This window comes from Ochotona curzoniae, unplaced genomic scaffold (genome assembly GCF_017591425.1).
Source record: "Ochotona curzoniae isolate NIBS_2020 unplaced genomic scaffold, NIBS_Ocur_1.0 contig_3498, whole genome shotgun sequence".
NCBI lineage: Eukaryota > Metazoa > Chordata > Mammalia > Lagomorpha > Ochotonidae > Ochotona > Ochotona curzoniae.
The window spans coordinates 1521902-1540486 of record NW_024465885.1 but is presented as its reverse complement, the minus strand read 5'-3'; the positions used below and the strand labels follow the sequence as shown (position 1 = coordinate 1540486).

The 18585-nt window shown below is 42.1% G+C and overlaps 1 protein-coding gene across 8 annotated transcripts in view; it reads right to left on the bottom strand.

Moving 5' to 3' along the window:
- The window catches only part of ZBTB20 (zinc finger and BTB domain containing 20), a 709762-nt gene that overhangs the window by 36272 nt on the left and 654905 nt on the right, over window positions 1-18585 (bottom strand). For 7 of the 8 annotated variants that reach the window (XM_040980442.1, XM_040980441.1, XM_040980439.1 and 4 more), the window contains 4 exons: window positions 10967-11067; window positions 10044-10099; window positions 2358-2521; window positions 1760-1947 (listed from right to left, as the gene is read on the bottom strand). In XM_040980442.1, coding sequence (XP_040836376.1) covers window positions 1760-1947; window positions 2358-2368 — 199 coding nt within the window. In that variant the 5' untranslated portion in view covers window positions 2369-2521; window positions 10044-10099; window positions 10967-11067. The remainder of the gene's footprint in view (window positions 1-1759; window positions 1948-2357; window positions 2522-10043; window positions 10100-10966; window positions 11068-18585) is intronic. The other variant, XM_040980440.1, reaches the window with a different exon arrangement.

The window sequence follows — 18585 nt, the reverse complement described above, 5'->3', positions numbered from 1 at the left end:
CCACTGAGTTCTGACCCACTGGCTTCCTCAGGGTCACCAAGGAACCAGATGAGGACACCATATTTGTACTGTTAGCTTAAACATGAGCCACGCTAATGCCAAGGCTTAACCAGAGGAGGCTTACAATAATGTGTAATAAAGAAAGAGCAGTGCCTTTTCTGTTCAGCAAAGCATTCATTCTGGTGTCACGGAAGACTTCTAGGGTAAGGCCATTCTATGTGCTCTTTGCCATAAGATGTGGCTAAAAGCCAGACAAGGAAGGTCTGCATGCGAAAGCTCCAGGCCCTTCACCACAGGAGTGGGCCACCTTCCTGGCAGGTGGGGACAGCAGGCACATGTCTGTGGGCACCGTGCCATCCTGTTTTTCAAGTCTTCCTGTAATTACCATTAGGCTGGAGACTGCCAAGCAAGAAGGTCCAAGATGCTACACAGGGCACGATCCCTGCTTCTAAGCCCCAAAGCCACGGAGATCTGGATCTCATTACTTCTCTGTTCATTTTCTAGTGACAGCTGGAGAGAAGTCTCTTGCCAATCCCAGGTAGAACAAGCTCTCTTCACCCTCACCCCATCCCTAGGTCTTCTCCTTTTATCCAGATACTATTAGGCTAAAAGCTAATAGAGAACAGACTCTCTTAAGATCTATTCACCCCTTGCCTTCTTTGCAGAATTTTCTATTTCTTCTGTCAAAAAGATAACAGTAGGAGATGTAGAATCTCATTTCCTAATTAATATTTCTTATCTTGTAGATGGGAAAAATGAAATCTTTTTGTGAAATAAAATTTCCTTCTCTTACTCATTCTAAGTAAGTATATGCCAGCTCTTTGCTTATTTCCAGACAACCTTTAAGGAGATCAGTTTAGACGAGTTGTTGGGAATCTTTAGATTAAAGAGAATTTTCTTTGATTGGACCCCCTAGTAATATTTCATTCTTTCTCATGTCAACACATGGGAAGTCCTGGGTTATGTATGTTTTGGAAAGAGGGAAAAAAAATCTACAATGTAATTTATCAACTTTCTTAAAATAGAATTTGAAGAAGTAACCCCCAGATTAGTGAGAAGATGATAAAAAATAAATAGTAAAGGAGTGATTTCAATAGTGACGATCTCATTAAGTTGCCCATTTCCAAATTTAGCCTTTAGGCAATTTTTTTAATTAAAAAATATTTTTAACCTGAATTCTCATTGGCTCTGTGAGGTCTGGGTGGCTTTTGAATTCTTGGAACCCATTCTCTTCTCTTCTGTAAATTTATGCTATCCTTTAACCACTTCAAAATAAATTAAAAACTGGAAAGACAGAAATCCAGCCAAGCGACATGAGACTCCAATAACTAATGCAAATCTGACTTGTGTTATGTAATTTCAGAATGGCCATTTCCTTGTGTTTAACTGGCCTGCCGCGGTCTGTATTTGGCTGTTCCAGGCAATAACAGTGGAAGGGCCGTTATTCAGATCAGGAATAATGAGAAAGCAGTAATACAACTTCTTTTTTCTGAGTTTATGCTCGGAAAGCAAATGTGTTTCATGCAATTAATCAGCCTTTTGAGGGCAAATGGCTGGCCACCTGGCTTAAAAAAAAAAAGACGCTGGCTCCACACATCTAGGGATGTTGGCTGGATCAAAATGGTGGCACATTACTTCTGGCTACTTTAGAAGACCAAATGCAGACACAGCTTTCTCTGAATACAGAAAAGCCAGAGCCCAGGGGCGAGAACTGATCCAAGCCCCTGCCGAAGACACTGCCACCTTTTGGTGTACTCACAATCAGATGACCCGGTGTGAGCGTGAGAGTTTGTCAGTGAATGTGTTGAGTGGATGAGGGCTGGGTCTGGAGACAAAACAGCTTCAAAGTTCAGGCAGGGAAGGCCCGGCTTGGCGCTGGATCCACCCGGCTGAGTAATCTCATTCTCCTCAGATGCCTTCTGGTTTTCAGCTGTCTTGGGTTTCTTCCTGAAAATAAACAAAGGGCCCTTTGAAGGAACTGACTGCAGATTTGGGAAAAGGCATTTTTAGAATCTGTTAAAGATAACTTGATTTTTTTTTTTTCCTGAGGGGGGATGGGAGGGAGTCCAGCATGTCCCCTGTTTTAAAACAAGCTGATTCTTGTTTTTTTTTTTTTTTTTTTTTCATTCCTCTCCCTCCTGCCCCACCCCAAGTACTGGCCTAACTGGGAACACATGAAAGCATATGGGCCAAGCAAAAAGCACCACATTTGGACTCTGTTGGCTGCATAAAAAGACCCTGTCCCAGAACTTCAGACAGCTTGAGCTTCGTATGGTTGACATTATCCAAGAAAGCATCCTTCCCCCCACCCCCAAAGAGTTTTAACATGGCCTGGAAAAATATGAGTGGAGGTTTACCGTTCTAGCATTTGTCAGGAAGCTTAGAGACAGGACCCGTGGAGTAATGGGAGGAGCACTGGACTGGGAGTCAGGAGACTTGAGCTACTGTACTAGCTGTGCCTCTAATTTGCTGTGTGGCCTTGGGCACCTCACTTCACCTCTCTGGGCTTCAGTTTCCTCATCTGTAAAATAAAAGGCTTGCATTAGAAGGTCTTAATTTCCTTCCAGGTTTACGTTTATATTCATGAAATACAACACAGAACATTCAACTTTGTCGTTGTTATTTGGTTTTATGTTACAGCAATACATACTTTCAAATCACAAGTTTGAAGGCTGGACAGGTGAGAGGGATAGTGATGGAGGTTCATGCTACAGTAGCAAATAAAAAGAGCTTAGACTTCTAGTAGAGAAATGAGGAAGTCGTCACATAGAGACCATCTATGTTTTTCTTACCCTGTTTTTTTTTTTTTTTAATTTGGGGTATCATCCTGGAATTTAAAGATCTGCTTGGCTGTTTGGGTGTGAAAAAGATTGGTAAAGGGATATAGAAAGAAATTGTTACTAGCTGTTCTGTAGGGTGAGGAATAGGATGTGGGTCAGCTCAGGACTCTTCTCCCCCACACAATGCAATTGACAATAAATTAATAAATGGTTAGCTTATACCACATGCACCATAGACCCCTGCCAAATAGGATCATTAGTTCCTGAACATTTTCCCAATTTCCTTGGCCTTGTGCCCTTTTCTATCATGATGTGGACAGTGACCAGGAAAGCTTTGTGCATGCACGTGTGTGTTAGAAGATTATGTGTGTTACCTAATTTGTTGTAAGTAAATTTGTTTCCACATTTCCCTTGTTTCTATGAGCATGGCATTGGACTTGTTAGAATATTTTGTATTGAAATTTGTTGTACTGGGGTAGTGAAATCTGCCCTCGCAGAATATGGTGTTATGATTAGTATGCTGTGTTTTTGGTCCAACAGGTTGTGAAATCAAATCTGTTTCTTCAGAGGGCAGGAGGCAGAAATGGCATGGAAAAGATTAGAACAGAGAGGCACTTTCAGGCATCTTTTTCAGTATGGAGGAAGCCAATACAAGAGAAGCAACAAATGACAACGCCTCACCAACTGTTTGTTGCGTGAGTGACTGCGGGGATTAACCCCTAAACCTTGGGTGAGTGCATGGACCCTTGGGACCTGTAATCCTGGTTATCCATTTAAGGAGCTATTGCAGAACATAGTCTGCACAGCACAACTCCTCCCTTCCACGAAAACCAAGGCCGCCCCTCACGTTCCTATTTCGTTCACAGCTAACAGCCACCAAGTTGAAAGCATCAGGGTCATTATGAACCTTTCTCTCCTTTATAGATAACTTCTCAAAAGTTCTCACACTTAAGCTCCCATCTTGGTTTTTCTTAACAGTGCTTCTTTTCCAATTCCACTGCAGCCACCTTGCTACACTTGGTCCAGGCTACAGCTTACTGACTCTCCACCCTCCATGACTCGTCTGGTCCTGCTTCTTTGAAGTCACTAAACACGAGATGGCTATGTAAAGCTGACACTCCGGGTCAGTTCCAGGTCTGCTCTTATCTCACATGATCCGTTAGGTTGACCTTCCTGGCTTCTCAGACCTCAAGTATTTCTGGAACACCTTGGAAGTCTATATCACTGCCTCTCCATCTTTGCTTGACATATTTCTCTTGCTTTATACACTCCCTTCTCCCATTGCTATCTGTTGAAATCACTTATCCTTTACATGCGCTAAATGTTGTCTCCACTTGGTGTCTTGATTCCCGTCTACTGAATAAGACTTCTCTCCCTCCCCTCCTCTCTCCCTCTGTATCTCTGAAATTTTTCCATCTCATTCTCGGAAATCGCCACTTCTTGCTAATCTTATAATATTCAATACATTTTATTTCAGTAAAGGTTCTTTGTGTGTTTGTCCCTCCTGAGACTCTAAGCTCTCTGATGAGAAGGAAATGCCTTGGTTTGTCTTATATTCCCTGAGTTTATTCATTATTACCTGCTTCTTTCCCCCATCAGTTATTTATTCACATCTGTATATAACAAGTAAGTATTTTGTGCCTATCATGAGCCAATTTGGTATAGGGAATATAACAAGCCTGTGCTACCCTCCAAAGTTTACTGTCAACACTTTTAAGCACGGACAAATCTGCCACTCGTTAATCACCTATTGATGAAATGTAATGGGAGAAATTCAGTTTCCCACTCTTTATGCAGTAGACAAATCTGCCTCGACTTGCAACTTTTCTTGCACTCCAGGAAGGGCACTGAATAGGAATAGGAATATTTTGCTCAGGATGGCTGGGCTGATCCTCATTATTCAGTTAAAGATAGGGACAAAAGAGTAAGAACAGATATCCTTTAGGGAAAAAAAAATTTATTGCTAATGCTTATAGTTAGGTGCCAGGCCAGTTTTGTGTTATACAAGATTTATTTACTCACTTGAAAGGCAGGCAGAGAAAGACAGAGAGAATAATACATGTGATCTTCCACCTGCGAATTTACTTGCCAAATGCCTGCAATAAACTGGGTGTAGACCAGGCCAAAACCTGAGGCCAGAACTCCAGCTGGGTCACCTACCTGGGTAGCAGGAACTCAAGCACTTTGGGTCATTATCTGCTGCCTCCCATGTGCATTAGCAGGATGCTGGATTGGAGGCATGGAGCAGCTGCGAACCAGGCACTCTGATACGGTATGCAGGCACCCCAAATGTCCTAAACAGCAGCATAATCCACTTTTTTCTCACAACACCTACTTCATGGCTAGTTTTAGTGCTTTTCAAAATCAATCAAAGGGTCTGTCACATAAGAGTGCATGACCAAAACACCAATATTAATCTTCTTTAAAAATTTATTGCAAAAAATTACATTGTTCTCTACCGTGTAGTCACTGCCTCCCTTCCTACATGTGCTATTGCCTTGTACCTGACATCTTGCAGGACTCTCCCCTGTTTGTTGTCTTAGGGATTACTTTTGGAGAATGTTCGCAGTGCAGTTATTGGTGCTGCCTCTAACAGGAAATCATTTCCCCCTCATTTGCCTGTTATCACTTTACTCATCCTCAGCTCACCGGGCAGCTACCCAGTTGCAGAGATAACAGAGAGTCACCCCCTGTCTTTAGAAGCAAATCTATTTCCCCATCTCACCTTCCCTAATAGTGCTTATGGATTCCTTTCTCTGGAGCTGAGAAACCCTAAGGCATGGCAGCAGGCGATGCTGGACACACACAGGTGCTGCTACTTGACCCCTTTGTTGCAGTGCATAGCTTGTGAAGGAGAAACGGAATAATCCTTGTGGTAATTAAGTGAAAATTCCTTCTTTGGTTGTACAAAATGAATTTTGTAAACATGGCACACAGAGGGCAGAGCTCTCCAAGCCTCTGTGACTGTGCACTATTCCCCAGAGCCTTTAGAGGGCAGCAGTATACCGGCTGACTCCAGGCAGCCTTCCAGAGAGGCAAGCTCCCCACCAGACCAGAACCTTCCTCCTGGTCACCATGCCAAAGGTTGGTTGCCAAGCTCTGGCCTCTTAGTCTCTTTCTTTTCAGAGTGCTTGCTTGCTCTCTCTTCTCTCCTCTCTTCTCTCTCTCTCGTTCTCTCTCTCCTCTTTTTCTCTTTTGCTGTTAAAATTATACACTCTGATGAAGTCACCCCTCAACCGGAAAATGAAAGGTCCAATGAAAAAGTTAGACCAGCCAACAACAACAAAGAGAGAAAGCAGGGAAAAGGGGAAAGGGGGCTGGTGAGGGGGAAGGACTTAAGAACAAGAAAAGGGCAGATGTTTCGTAAATATATGCAAAGCAAACTGGGTGTACCCTGAACGCTTCCACAGAGGAACAGACCAATCATTGTGCACTTCCTCCCGCCACATTGGTGCAGTTCTGCATTCAAAAAAATAAAAAGGGAAAGAGACAGAGAGAAAGAGAGAGAGGACGAAAGAAAGAAAGAAGTGTGTGGCCTCAGGCAGCCGCCTTTCAAGGGTCAGTGCTGACATTTTGACAGAACATCTCCCGATTGTCCAAAAAGAACAAAAACATTTTCATGTCCTCACTGCAAACATTTCTGTTAGGAGAAAAAAAAAAAAAACAACTGCTTCAGGAACCAGGAAGGCTTTTTGAGGTGACTGGCAGCTGAGTTAGCCAGCAGAACCTTCTGATTCTTAACTCTCAGGATGCTGGCCCTAGCAACAAGTTTTGGGCTGAAAACTAGCAGTGAGTACAGCTGTGGAAGATGTTGGCGCTTTCCTATCCAGAGCATATTGTATGTAGAAAGAAATGTGTACTCAAACATATTGATGAGATGAAAGGTATTAAATATGGGAAGCACAGGGAAATTAACTGGGCCAGTGGTGTTTGATATACAGATTTCCCGTTCCTTGCTGCATAGTGCACATACGCAGGGAGGACAGTGCGTCCTAGTGCGAGCTCTTATCTGTCGCAGGGAGGCAGGGTGTGGAGGAGGCGTCTTATCAGAGGAGAGTGTCCTCTTCTTCCCCCTTCTACTCATTTTGTAAAAAAGATTTATTTTATTTTTATTGGAAAGTCAGATATACAGAGCAAAGGAGAGACAGGGAGAAAGATCTTCCATCCGATGACTCACTCCCCAAGCAGCCATAATGGCCAGAGCTGAAGCAATCTGCAGCCAGGAGCCCAGAGTGTCTTTCAGGTCTCCCATGTGAGTGCAGGGTCCAAAGGGCTGACTTTGACCACCTTCCTAGACCACAAACAGGGAGCCGAATGGGAAGCAGGGTCGCAGGGATTAGAACTGGTGCCCATATGGGATCCCGGTGCTTGCAAGACAAGGACTATAGCAGCTAGGCTACCGTACTGGGCCCCCCATTCTCCCTGTTTTCTCTCCTCGTTCGGCTACTACCCTGTGCTTCAACACACCTTCCCCTTGTAATCCCAGTTAGAGAAGAAAGAATTAATCAGAATCACCTTTTGATAAGTAATTACGCAGTCACTACATCATAATCATTTACATCGGTGATGCCTCCCAGTCTTTATGGAGTGCTGTTTTCTCACCCTCCTCCCCAACAACACACGGAACAGGCCCCGGAGAAGGTCTGAGCAGGGGAGAGAGCTCATCTCCACTGACCTAGATATATCACCCAGCATCTCTGATCCCTATATTTTCATTTTCCCCTTCATTAAAATTGGGATAATCATTCCGGCCTCTCAGGTGGGTGAGGAACAGTACCCAGCCTGAAGCTGGCATGGAGGAAGCACTTCATTATGATACCCCTCCCCGCCTTTCAAAGATGGCATTTCTTGTTTTCATCATGTTAGCGACAACAACACTTGTTTTATTTCAGTTGCCTTTCTTAATATCTACATTTAAGGACAGGGGCAATGGATTGTTACTGCAGCAAAGGCAGAAAGAACGTTACTAAGCAATCTGTCCTCAACACTCTGCCCTCACCGCATTATCCTCCCGACATCCTCTTTCTGCTCACAGGCTTCTTACTGCTGCAGTTACTCCAAGAGCTCCTCCAAGTCGAGGGTCAAGCAAGCTGCACTTGGCCTATAGAAGCCCATCGAGCCAGAGCATTCTGTTCTATTCACTGAAACCAACCTATGGCACTCTAGCCTATCATATTTCCTTACAATTTATCCTTTCACTACTTGGCCTAATGTTCTCACATCAAATCAAAATGTTTTCATGATTAAAGCATTTTATTCTTTCAATCGTTTCATGTTTTTTTTTTTTTTTAACCTTCTTGGCATGGCTGAATTAGAATGTTTTCCAGTGTGTTTTTTCCCGTTGTATCAGGCAGGATCCTGGCGAGAAACAGACAGCACTCACAAAGGTTTTCATCAGAGAGTGTTTAGGCATAAGATCGTATTCAGAAGTACACATGAGGTAAAGGGACCCTTAAGGAATGTGAAGCGCGGCAAGCAACAGCACGAGGCAGATGTCAGCCTGAAACAAATGACCCTGAAGGGTTTAGTTGAGGGTTGAAGTTTCTTAAATCCAAATTTGGGATTTAGAAAAGACTACACTAAATAGCCTGAGTTCTCTCCTCCCATTATTGCCTCTCCTTTTGGCCACCTGCAGGAGGAATCCAGAGGACAAGGAAGCCTGGGCCCAAGGGTTGGTGTCCTGGGTCACACACATCAGGGCAGGGGGCTGGGGTTTAATGAGGGGTGAGGAAGACTGGCAAGGCTCATCAGTATGCCTAACCCATGTCTTACCTTCTTTCCTTCCCTTAACTTCAAACCAAATCAGTTTTCTCCTTGGCTTCCTTATGTGGGATTTGCCCATATATAAAGCAAGAAAACTGTTCAGAAGCGCAGGGGCTTTTCTTTTGCTGGTACCTAGAACAGTGCCTGGCACATAATCAAAGCTCAGGAAATTTTAGATGAGGGAGGAGTGCCAGCCATTGTCTACACATCATCTCATTTAATTATCACAACAAACTGAGTAAGTAGGCCTAACTGCTGAGCATGGTTGTGTAGACAGTGTAGGGGTGTTTAAATACAACACTTCCACCCACTTCTACCTCAAGCCTTGAGACCAGGCCTGGAGTAATATCAACCCATAGGAAGGGATGTGCTCTTGCCAACAGTTCAGTTTCGTGCTACATCCTCCTTGTTGATTTTTCTACCTAAACATCCTAGTAGGTTTTTTATTATTTCTCTTTTATATAGAAAGAAACTGAGTTTTGAATGATAGAGACTATGAGGATTATATCCCAATCTGTTCATTCTCTAGGACCATTCTCTCCATCCATTGAGAAATAACAGCAAGCACCGCCATTCTGCACAGGTGAGAGAATCCCTGTGGCAGAATCCGATGCTTACTTGGGGGCTTCCTGGTCCTGATTTCTGGATCCAGGTTCTCTGCAGCACTGGAAGGTAGAAGTAGTAAGGCTTTTCCTCCCTCTCAAAGAATACAGAACCTTTGAAACGTTATTGAGAAAATCAGAAAACTATAAAGATACAGGGATTTCTATCATACTTCTTGTACTTGAATTTAAGGGTAAAAGGAAGATAGTATTATATGCAAGTTCTTAGAATGGTTATATTCTAAAGGAACTATATATTTTAAAAAATAAGTTATTTCTTGAAAATTTTAGAGATGAGAAAAAGGAGAAGGGAGAAAGCAGAAGAGAGAGGGAGGAGGGAAGAAAGGAGAAGCAAGAGAGAGAGTGTGTCTGTGTATGTGTGTGTGTGTGAGAGAGAGACATATGCATTAGTTAACGGCCCAAATGCTATCAACTTTGAACAGCCATGGCTGGGCTAGACTGATGCCATGACCAAGGAACTGAATCATGGTATTATGGGCACAAGTAGTTGAATCATTATTTGCTGTCTCCCGGGGTATACATTAGCAGGACGTTGAAATGGAGAGCAGAGCTTGGACTTGAACCCAGTAAGAGCTGAGGGCTTCTGAACCGATGTCTCAACCAATGGACCAAATGCCCACCCCAAGAAACTCTTTGATTTCTGTTGTATCTTTGGTTCCCAGTCCTTGATCCTGTTGATTTCCACTCCCACTATGGCCAGCCAGGACTGCCTATCACCTGCACATCAGCTACCGTCAAGTGGAACTCAGGAGACTGAAAGCATTAGAGATTATCAAAAAATAACACAAAATAAAATAAAACTCTAGTTTAATCCCTTTGGGTTCAATTTATGGCAGAACAACTAAAGACATAGAAAATAGGAATGCAAAAGTCCTACCTGAAGCCTAAGAGAGGTGTTAGACTCCCGGGTTTAGCGTTTCCAGTAAGAGACGTCTGTAAAACACCATCCCATTACCTGCCTCATACCATATAGGAAAACTTGTAAATACAACATCTAAACGACTTTGCATTGGATAATGTGTCATTAAGTGATTTTGCATGCACAGCCTCTAAATAATTCAAATTTCTGGCTTTCCTAGTGGGAAAAAAGCATACAGTCATCTGTTATTTCTAGCAGTGTTTAATGAATACTTGATATCCGTCTTTCATTGCTATTTTCCTGAAGGTATCATGTCTTATATTATAACTTATTTCTGAACCTTTTTATGTTTTTACTTCTTGTACATGAATGCCTGACATGGAGGAACTAAGCCAACTGCCCAGAGCCATGCATCCAGTGTGCAGAGCTGAGCTGGGTACAGGCGCTTTGGAGATGCGACAGAAGAAGCCCAGAATTCCAAAAGGAAAGTCTTGGCTCCTTGGAGCAGCAAGGGGACAGTAGCACGGGGCTGCAACTTGGGCAGCAGACAAGCAGGGAAAACAAGGCTGGCTCATGGGTTTGTTCCAGCTAGCATGAAATGATGAGCTATCTTAAGACTCAACAGAGTGGTGCAGACTGGTGATTTGAGCTGCGACCATTTCAGGCAAAGGTGTAAACGTGCAAGCAGCACAGCACTAGTCTCTGCAAGCGTCTCATATCTAGCTCAGCACAGTCAGTGCACAAAAAAGGAATGAAGTTGCTTTGAGCACACACTGGAAGCTGAGAACTGCTGCTGGCACTTCAGGTCTAAGTCTGATTATCCAACAGATGCAGCCATCTAAAATTTCACCTGCTTTTACAATTGAGTGTATGTGTGTGTGTGTGTTTTAATTAAACAGAGTGAACTAAGAAGCCTTTCACGGGAAACATAATGTACTCACAGTAGTTTCCAAGTCAGTGGTGTCACTCTTCAGGTAAATCACTCCAAGGTTGGGGCCTAGTGCAGATGTTCATTGGGGCAGGGAATGGAGAGCGATTGCATCTGGAACAGAAAAGAAGCAAACAAAGGCAAGTTTATTGCAGGAATTGGTGGTAGAGATGGCAGTTGTTTTATTTTGGCAGAGAACCACGGGTCTTGTCTGTCTGGGCGGTACTGCACCTCTATAGAGGCAAGGGGAAATGCAGGGAGGAAGATCAGAGGGTGCTGCCCAGGTCCCATTTCCAGCATGTCCACTGGACCTGCCCACACAGTACGAGACACCAACGCACCTGTTGGTGCAGCTGGGGCTGATTTTCATGGCTTTGATTTGGAAAGAGTTGGGACTGGGGATGGGGTGACAGTGGCCTTCAACCTCACCACAGCTGTGTTTTCAATTGTTCTTTCTCCTGATTGCACTTCTTTAGAGTTGACAAATAGAAACCATGACAGTTTATGTTGTGCAGAATGATGACCTAATACATGCATTCACTTTGGAATGGCTAAGTTACATACATACTGTCCCACCTACTTACTTTGGTTGTTTGTGTGTGTGTATGTGTGTACACATGTTGTGAAAATATTCGAAATATACTCTCTTGGCAACTGTCAGTCTATAATTACATGAGCCACCACACTATACACACACTAAGTCAGTCTCTGAACTTAACTCTTTCAGTCTAATGGGAAGTTTCTATTCTAATAATCGTCTCCTCAGCTTATAGTAACTACCATTATGCTCCCTGCTTCTGGGAGTTCACTTTCTCTATTTTCCACACATGAGAGGGACATCATGTGGTATGTGTCTTTCTGTGTCTGCTCACTTCATTTAACCTAATGTCTTCCAGGTTCACCTACGTTGTGGCAAAAGGCAGCTTTGCTTCTATTCTAAGGCTGACCATTCCACGCTGTAGTAGGCCCTACATGTTAGTATTTGTGATTCTACTTCGAGAATTTTCCTCTTTATTGTACATTCCTATTCATTCTAAAGACACCCACTGACCTGGCTGCCTTCTGTGCTCTTGGATTCTCTCCACCCTTCACTGCAGTGTTCCCATTAACTTCCAGATGTTCTAACCCTGAGACGTTCCAACCTGAGGAACTGAGCTGACCATTGTCTAACAGCCTCAAACGTTGTGAATTTTCCCCAGGCTTCACTCAGTGCATATTTCTACCTGTTCATGTTCTTTCTCCTTTTCCCTCAATATAGACATTCTTTAAGCTTCTCCTCTCAGGCTTTGTCTATACCCACCCCCCTTGGCATCAGCAATCTCTTCTTACAAAGCATCCATATTGCTGTCTTAAGATCCTGAGTGCCACAGAGGTCTCAACTGATATATGACATAACAGCTGGTTACTGGAACATTCATTCACTTGTTCTTTCACTAAAGGTTCACACAGCAACTATTAAGCACCTAGAAAAGGTGCAGAAGACAGGATCTCCTTCTCTCTCTTCCTCTTTAAAAATTATTTATTTATAATGAAAAATCAGATTTACAAAAAGAAGGAGAGACAGAGAAAGATCTTCTGTTTGCTGGTTTACTCCCCAAGTGGCCACAACAGCTAGAGTTGAGCTGATCCGAAGTGAAGAAACCAGGAGCTTCTTCTGGGCTCCCATGCAAATGCATAGTCTTTAGGCTTAGGGCCTTCATCCTGGTGGATATAGGATAAGGGTTTTAGCCATTAGGGTACTGCACTTGGCCCATGATTTCTAACTCTGAGAAACTCATAGACCCATCAACTACTACACAGGCTCCTTTAATCCAGAAATCCAAAAGCATAATTAATTAGTTCCTTCTCCAGACTCCCCTTGCATACAACGGGCATCAACCTCATCCTGTTCCTAGGGCCTACAATTGAGGAGCAATCCTTAATTCTCTCCTTTTACTTTTTTCTTTTTTTTCATTCCTATAGACAAAAAGTTGCTTAATTCTATGGTGTTTACTCTGGTTATTTTCTGAATAATATTTCTGCACCAATGTGTATATATTCTTTCATACCTACTGCTACAATTTCCGTGAAACTGTTCTAACTGCCTTTTTTTCTAGTTTCTCTTTATCATGAGACAATCTTTCATACCAGCATTACACTAACGTTTCTAAACTACCATCCAAAAAACAACCTTCTACTACTCACTAAATTTCACTATTTCTCAGTTTGACATTCAATGTTGCTAAACCATAGCTTCAGTCTAATTCCCCACTCTCACCTGTATAGTCCATCTTTCCTCCAACAAAACTGCACTCTTTCCCAGCTTGTTCATGGCATTTCTTCCCCGCTTCAGTGTCTACATATAGCTCCCTTAAGGTCATTAACTGCTACCTCATATATGAAGTATTGTCCGAAGGAAGTGTCCTTCTTGAACCCTCACTGCATGTTTCTATCAACTAGTAATGACTTGTGTAATGTGCCATTCCCCTCTACAAGCTCTGTGATAGGACAGCATTTTTACTCTGCATACTGTTGTCGCTCAGTAATGTACACCAAAATGATGGCCTCAGAATCAAAGTTTCTCTATGATCTCCTGCTTCCTCTTCTGACCTACCTTGTCTGAGAGTATATCAAAAGGTCTCTATTTCAGAAGGGGTTCTGCCCCATACCTGAGAGGGAGAAATGCTGCATGGAGGAGGCCAGGAAGAGCCTTAACAGACAGGCCCTGTTGGGTTTCGCTTTCTCAGTCTATTAGCAGGCAGTCACACCCTTTTTGTCCAATCATATTGCTACATGAGTGTTCACACTTTATTAAATATAAGCACAAAATAGGTAGTGCACCATGAGTCTTTAGATCTTCAATCCAAAGACTCCTGAGTCACATAAAACTATGATCAAATAAATTTGTGGTGCTTTTTTCTTCTAAACCTATCTTTTGTTATAGGGTTGTTGGCCTTGATATTTTATGATTTATGGGAAAGGAATCATCTTTTTTTTTTCCCCTCTCAAGTACCTGTGGTGTGCAGTGCCTTGTATACAAGTTTGCTCTCAGCTGATGTCTGCTGAACCAACTTTAAAAAGAACAGTCTTGCTTACAGTCATGGAAAGTGAGATCCAAATTGGAAAGACTTTAAAGTTCAGTCCCCTCATTTCTCAGATGAAGAGATTATGAGATCTGACTTGACCAAGGCCACATGCTTATTAGTGGCTGAGCACAAATAGCTGATATAAAAAGTCACAAATCTCCAAACATCTATCAGTGATTACTTGGCACAAAAAAATTCCAGCAACAGTGAGTAGATTAGACAGAGAGAGGTTGGGGTGCATAGCTTATAAGCAGATACCATATTCCAAATAATAGACACATTTCCTTTATTAAAAACAAAAGTGCTTTCTAATATGACCAGCAGAAATAATTGTGATAATATTGTAAATACCATGGGAGTGTTAACTCAGGCTGAAAATCAAAAAGAGGACATTTTGCATGTTTTGGAAATGTTGAGGGTTTAGCTAGAATGATTGGTGGGGCCTGGAGGAGGCCTTCTACAGCTTCAACTCACTAATGGGTAGAAACACAGACATGGCCATCCTGCTACTCTGTTGCATAGCTCCCTCTTCCCCACCTAGTTTTCCCCAATTCATCCCCTAGGTTTGTTTATATTTTTATTTACTTTTCTTTTTGAGGTAGAAGACACCATTTTTTTCCCATCTCTTGTGCTCTAATCTGACATAAAATCATTCTCCTCACCCAAAGATGAAAAGCTCAATGATAATATCATGGGAATAATATGGTTGACCAGGTGAGAAACACAGACCTTTCCAAGTGTTATTAGTGGTTTTTGTTTGACCAGTGAAGATCATTCTTGAATGTTATCCCACAATAGAGGATGCTGTTTGCCTCTCCCAGGTGAGCACTGACTGACTGTTGCACATTAGTGGAAAACTTCAGCAGTATTAATCATGCTCTTTTTGTTTGGTATGATGGAGCCATGCTATGAGTTGAGACAGCCATTAGATAGCAACACTCCAGTGGGTTTCAGAGCTCTTCATTGTTCTAACCTACCATTTGGCTGGACAGATTAGCAACACTTTAGAGAGAACTTCCTTCTCTTCACCCACCCCTTGGTAACTGCATTAAAATGATAAAGGAAATCACTGATCGATATGTCTATTACAGGACAGTGAAAAAAATTACCTGGAAACATACAACTCCTTACTGTAATTAGATAATTGTACACTTTGAATGTAGCAAGCACTTGATTTAAACTGCATTTTATAATTTACTAGAGACATGATCTTTCTGTCCTTTAATCAAACCTTCTTTCTCAGCATCCTTGCTGCTATGATCCTACTTTGATGCTATCTTTTTTTTAATTTTTTTAGAAATTTGTCACCTATCCCCATATTCTTCTTTCCTCTCTTGCCTTAGCACACACTTGAGAGTTTATTAATCAGAGTAACTGCATGGTGTGTCATGTTTTATTGTTACAAGTGTGGTTACACTAAAAAAGTGAAAAGGACATCATGGGGTTTAATTTTTTCCCCTCTTTTAATGACTTTTACATACAGTGAATTCAGTTTCTAAGGCAAAAGATAATTTTGAGGGGCTGTTGGTGCCACACATTCTCCATGGATTCTGGAGATACAGCTGTTCTCCCTGCCTCTGACATCATCACTGTACCAGGGAATCTGCATTTGGAACCCAGCTGGTAAGTTTCTTGATTATGGCAGAGCCAGAACAGACTGTGGCTCACTTCTCTGCAGCACATGCCATTGCTGATGTCTTTGCAGATCTATTGCCGAGTCCCTCAGGGGACAGAGCTGTGATATAACACTCTGGCATGTGCACATCACAGCAGTAAAGGTTCTGCGGAGGTCTTCATTCAATAAGACCCTTCTTATTTCTTAGAAACCACACCAAATCATTCTAAAATGATGGAGGGGCTTCCAGGATCAAAGTGGACATGAAAGGTAATAGTTACAATAACAGCTACTATTTATTGTCTATCTTCTTACCAGGAAAGGTAACAGGTTGATTCCTCATAGCAATGCAAGTAGTAGCCTATTTATGTTACAGATGAAGAAAGGCACAACTCAGGGAGCTCACTGTTCCAGGGCTTGATCAGAAAGCTAGTAGAGAGGGAGGTCAGAATCTTCACTGAAATCTCTATGACTTGAAATTCATTCTCTTTTCACACTACAATGACTATTCCAGCTTAGCACACATGGGCACATTTCTAGCTTCTGTGATCATTTCTGCATAAAGGGGATGCTCGCTAATAACACAATGGTTCATAGACACTGCAAAGACCTATAAGCACAGATCTCCAGGAAAGAAACCATTCCAGAAACTATCAATAAACACACTTCCCTCCTCCATTCTAATCGAAGAAGAGCATGTCTCATATCGGTCTTACCAAACCACAATGAACAAATGCATCAGCCTGGGTTTCTGATTCAGTACAACTGGGTGGAGCCCACGATTCTGAAAGTCTCATGGGCTCCCAGGTGAGTTGGCACTATGGGTCTAGGTCTACACATCTCATGTTTGACACTCTCCTTTCTCCTGAGGGCTTTTTCTTTTTTTTTTTTTTTCAGAAGCAATTCAAGCTGAGTAACCTGGTGAACACTTCATGTGGCATGACTAAATTTTGATTCTGGGCCAGTTTGTCAGGTCATTAGACATGAGACAATTTTCAAGGAGTTCTGGCATTGAGCACATTGTGCAAAAAAAAAAAAAAAAAAAAAAAAGAGCTTCAAGGATCCCCCCAGGGCTTCCCCTCCTCTTTGAAAATCCAAAATGATAATGTCTCTAATATGTAAAGTTCCAATTTTTTTACGTTATTGTTATTTTTAACAATAATTATCTGATAATAATTCAAGTAACACCTTTCCTCTGAGAGATTCAATGAGCTTTACCAACCTTAATTGTCTAACAGCAATTCCCAGGTGCAGATAAAGCTGTCTCAAAGATCACAGTAAATTTAAAATTGTTCTACTTCCCTCGTTTCTTTGCCCCAAGTGCGGTGGTGAGTTCACAGAGAAGGGTTACTAATTGGCAGAGACCCACTGCCTCATAATTTGAGGCACAGGAGATTTTAAAAAACAAGGGTAAATTCAAGAAGTAATCAGCAGAGAGGTGATGGTGCCGAATGCAATGTTAGGAAGAAAAGAGGAGGAGTTATAAGGAGTAAGACTAAGAAAAATAAAATCATCGAATGAGCTGCATGACCTCAGATGAGTCATCTAACCTCCCCAAGGCTCTGTGCTAACATCTGTTAAGGACAGGAGGTGGGTTTTATTTTTAATATCATTTTGAAGGTCCCTTTCAATCCTAACAGCTTCTTGAGGAGAAATATGGGAATTAAGCAGTCCTGTTAAATCATTCAATCTGCTTAAAAAACCTTTTTGTGTGCTAGCATCGTGGCACAGCTGGATAAGCTGTCTGATGATGGCATCCCATTTCACAGTGCTAGTCTGAATTCTGCTGCTCCATTTTCAATACAGCTCCCTGTTAATGTGCCTTAAAAATGAGTGGGTGATGACCCAAGTATCTGTGGCCCTGCCATCCAGTTGGAGGACTTGGATAGAATTCCTGGCTTGCTCTCATTGTTTCTTCCTCTGTGCCTCAGTCACTCTTTCAATAAATAAATACATCCTCATGAAAGGCATTTGACTTTAGGCTTAAACATTTTTCATTCATTTTAATTTTATTTGAAGGAGTATGAGGACAAGGTAGGAGGAGAGAGTGAGCAAGAGGGAGAAAGAGTGAGAAAGAGAGAGAGAATGTTCATTTTCTGATTCATTCTCTAGAAGCTTGTCAACAGCTAAGGCTGGGGCAAATCAAAGCCAGGAACCTGGAACTTAATCTGGCCAGGTCTTCCATGTGGGTGGCAGTGACCTAAGTACATAAGTTCTGATCTACTGCCTCCCAAGATACTCATTAACAGGGAACTGGACCGGAAGTGGAGATGGGATTCAATCCGAGGGACTCTAACCTGGTATGTGAGTAACCAAATGGCAACAACTTCTGTGTTTAATAATTTTCCCCTGACTTTTAACTTCTTAACTAATTACCTGGAACCAAACTTTCAAGTCTACATCACTAATCATACCTCTCTAGAAATTTGTAAGAAAATCATTTAATAAATAAGGCACTGAAGACATCATGGCCAGCTAAACTAAGCCAGAACCCCATCTGCAGCTTGCCAATGCTATAGGAACTTTTACTTTTAAATGTTAGTTTCTTAATTAACCACTAGCTAATACCCATGTCCAAAAGAAATACCTATGATGACTTGAAGACCCCTGGGATGGCCCTGCCAACAGAAAGTGAAATCACAGTCCTACTGTTTGTCACATTAAATCTATGTTAATTTTCTCCATAGAGACCTCTTGATTCCTTCTTGACAATTTGCAAATTCTGTTATTAAAAGTTGCACACAGACAACCTAAGTATTGTAGGCTACAGTTGATTTTTACTGTTTAAAATTAGATCTTGGGTATCAGGTGGTACAAATAATGCTACTATGATTTTCTGGCTTTAATAAACACCATGTGAATACTACTGCAGTTTTCCTGTCCACAAAGCCTGCCACAGGGCTCAGTTGTCAGGTCATTTTCAACTCTAACATGAACATGATCTATGGCACA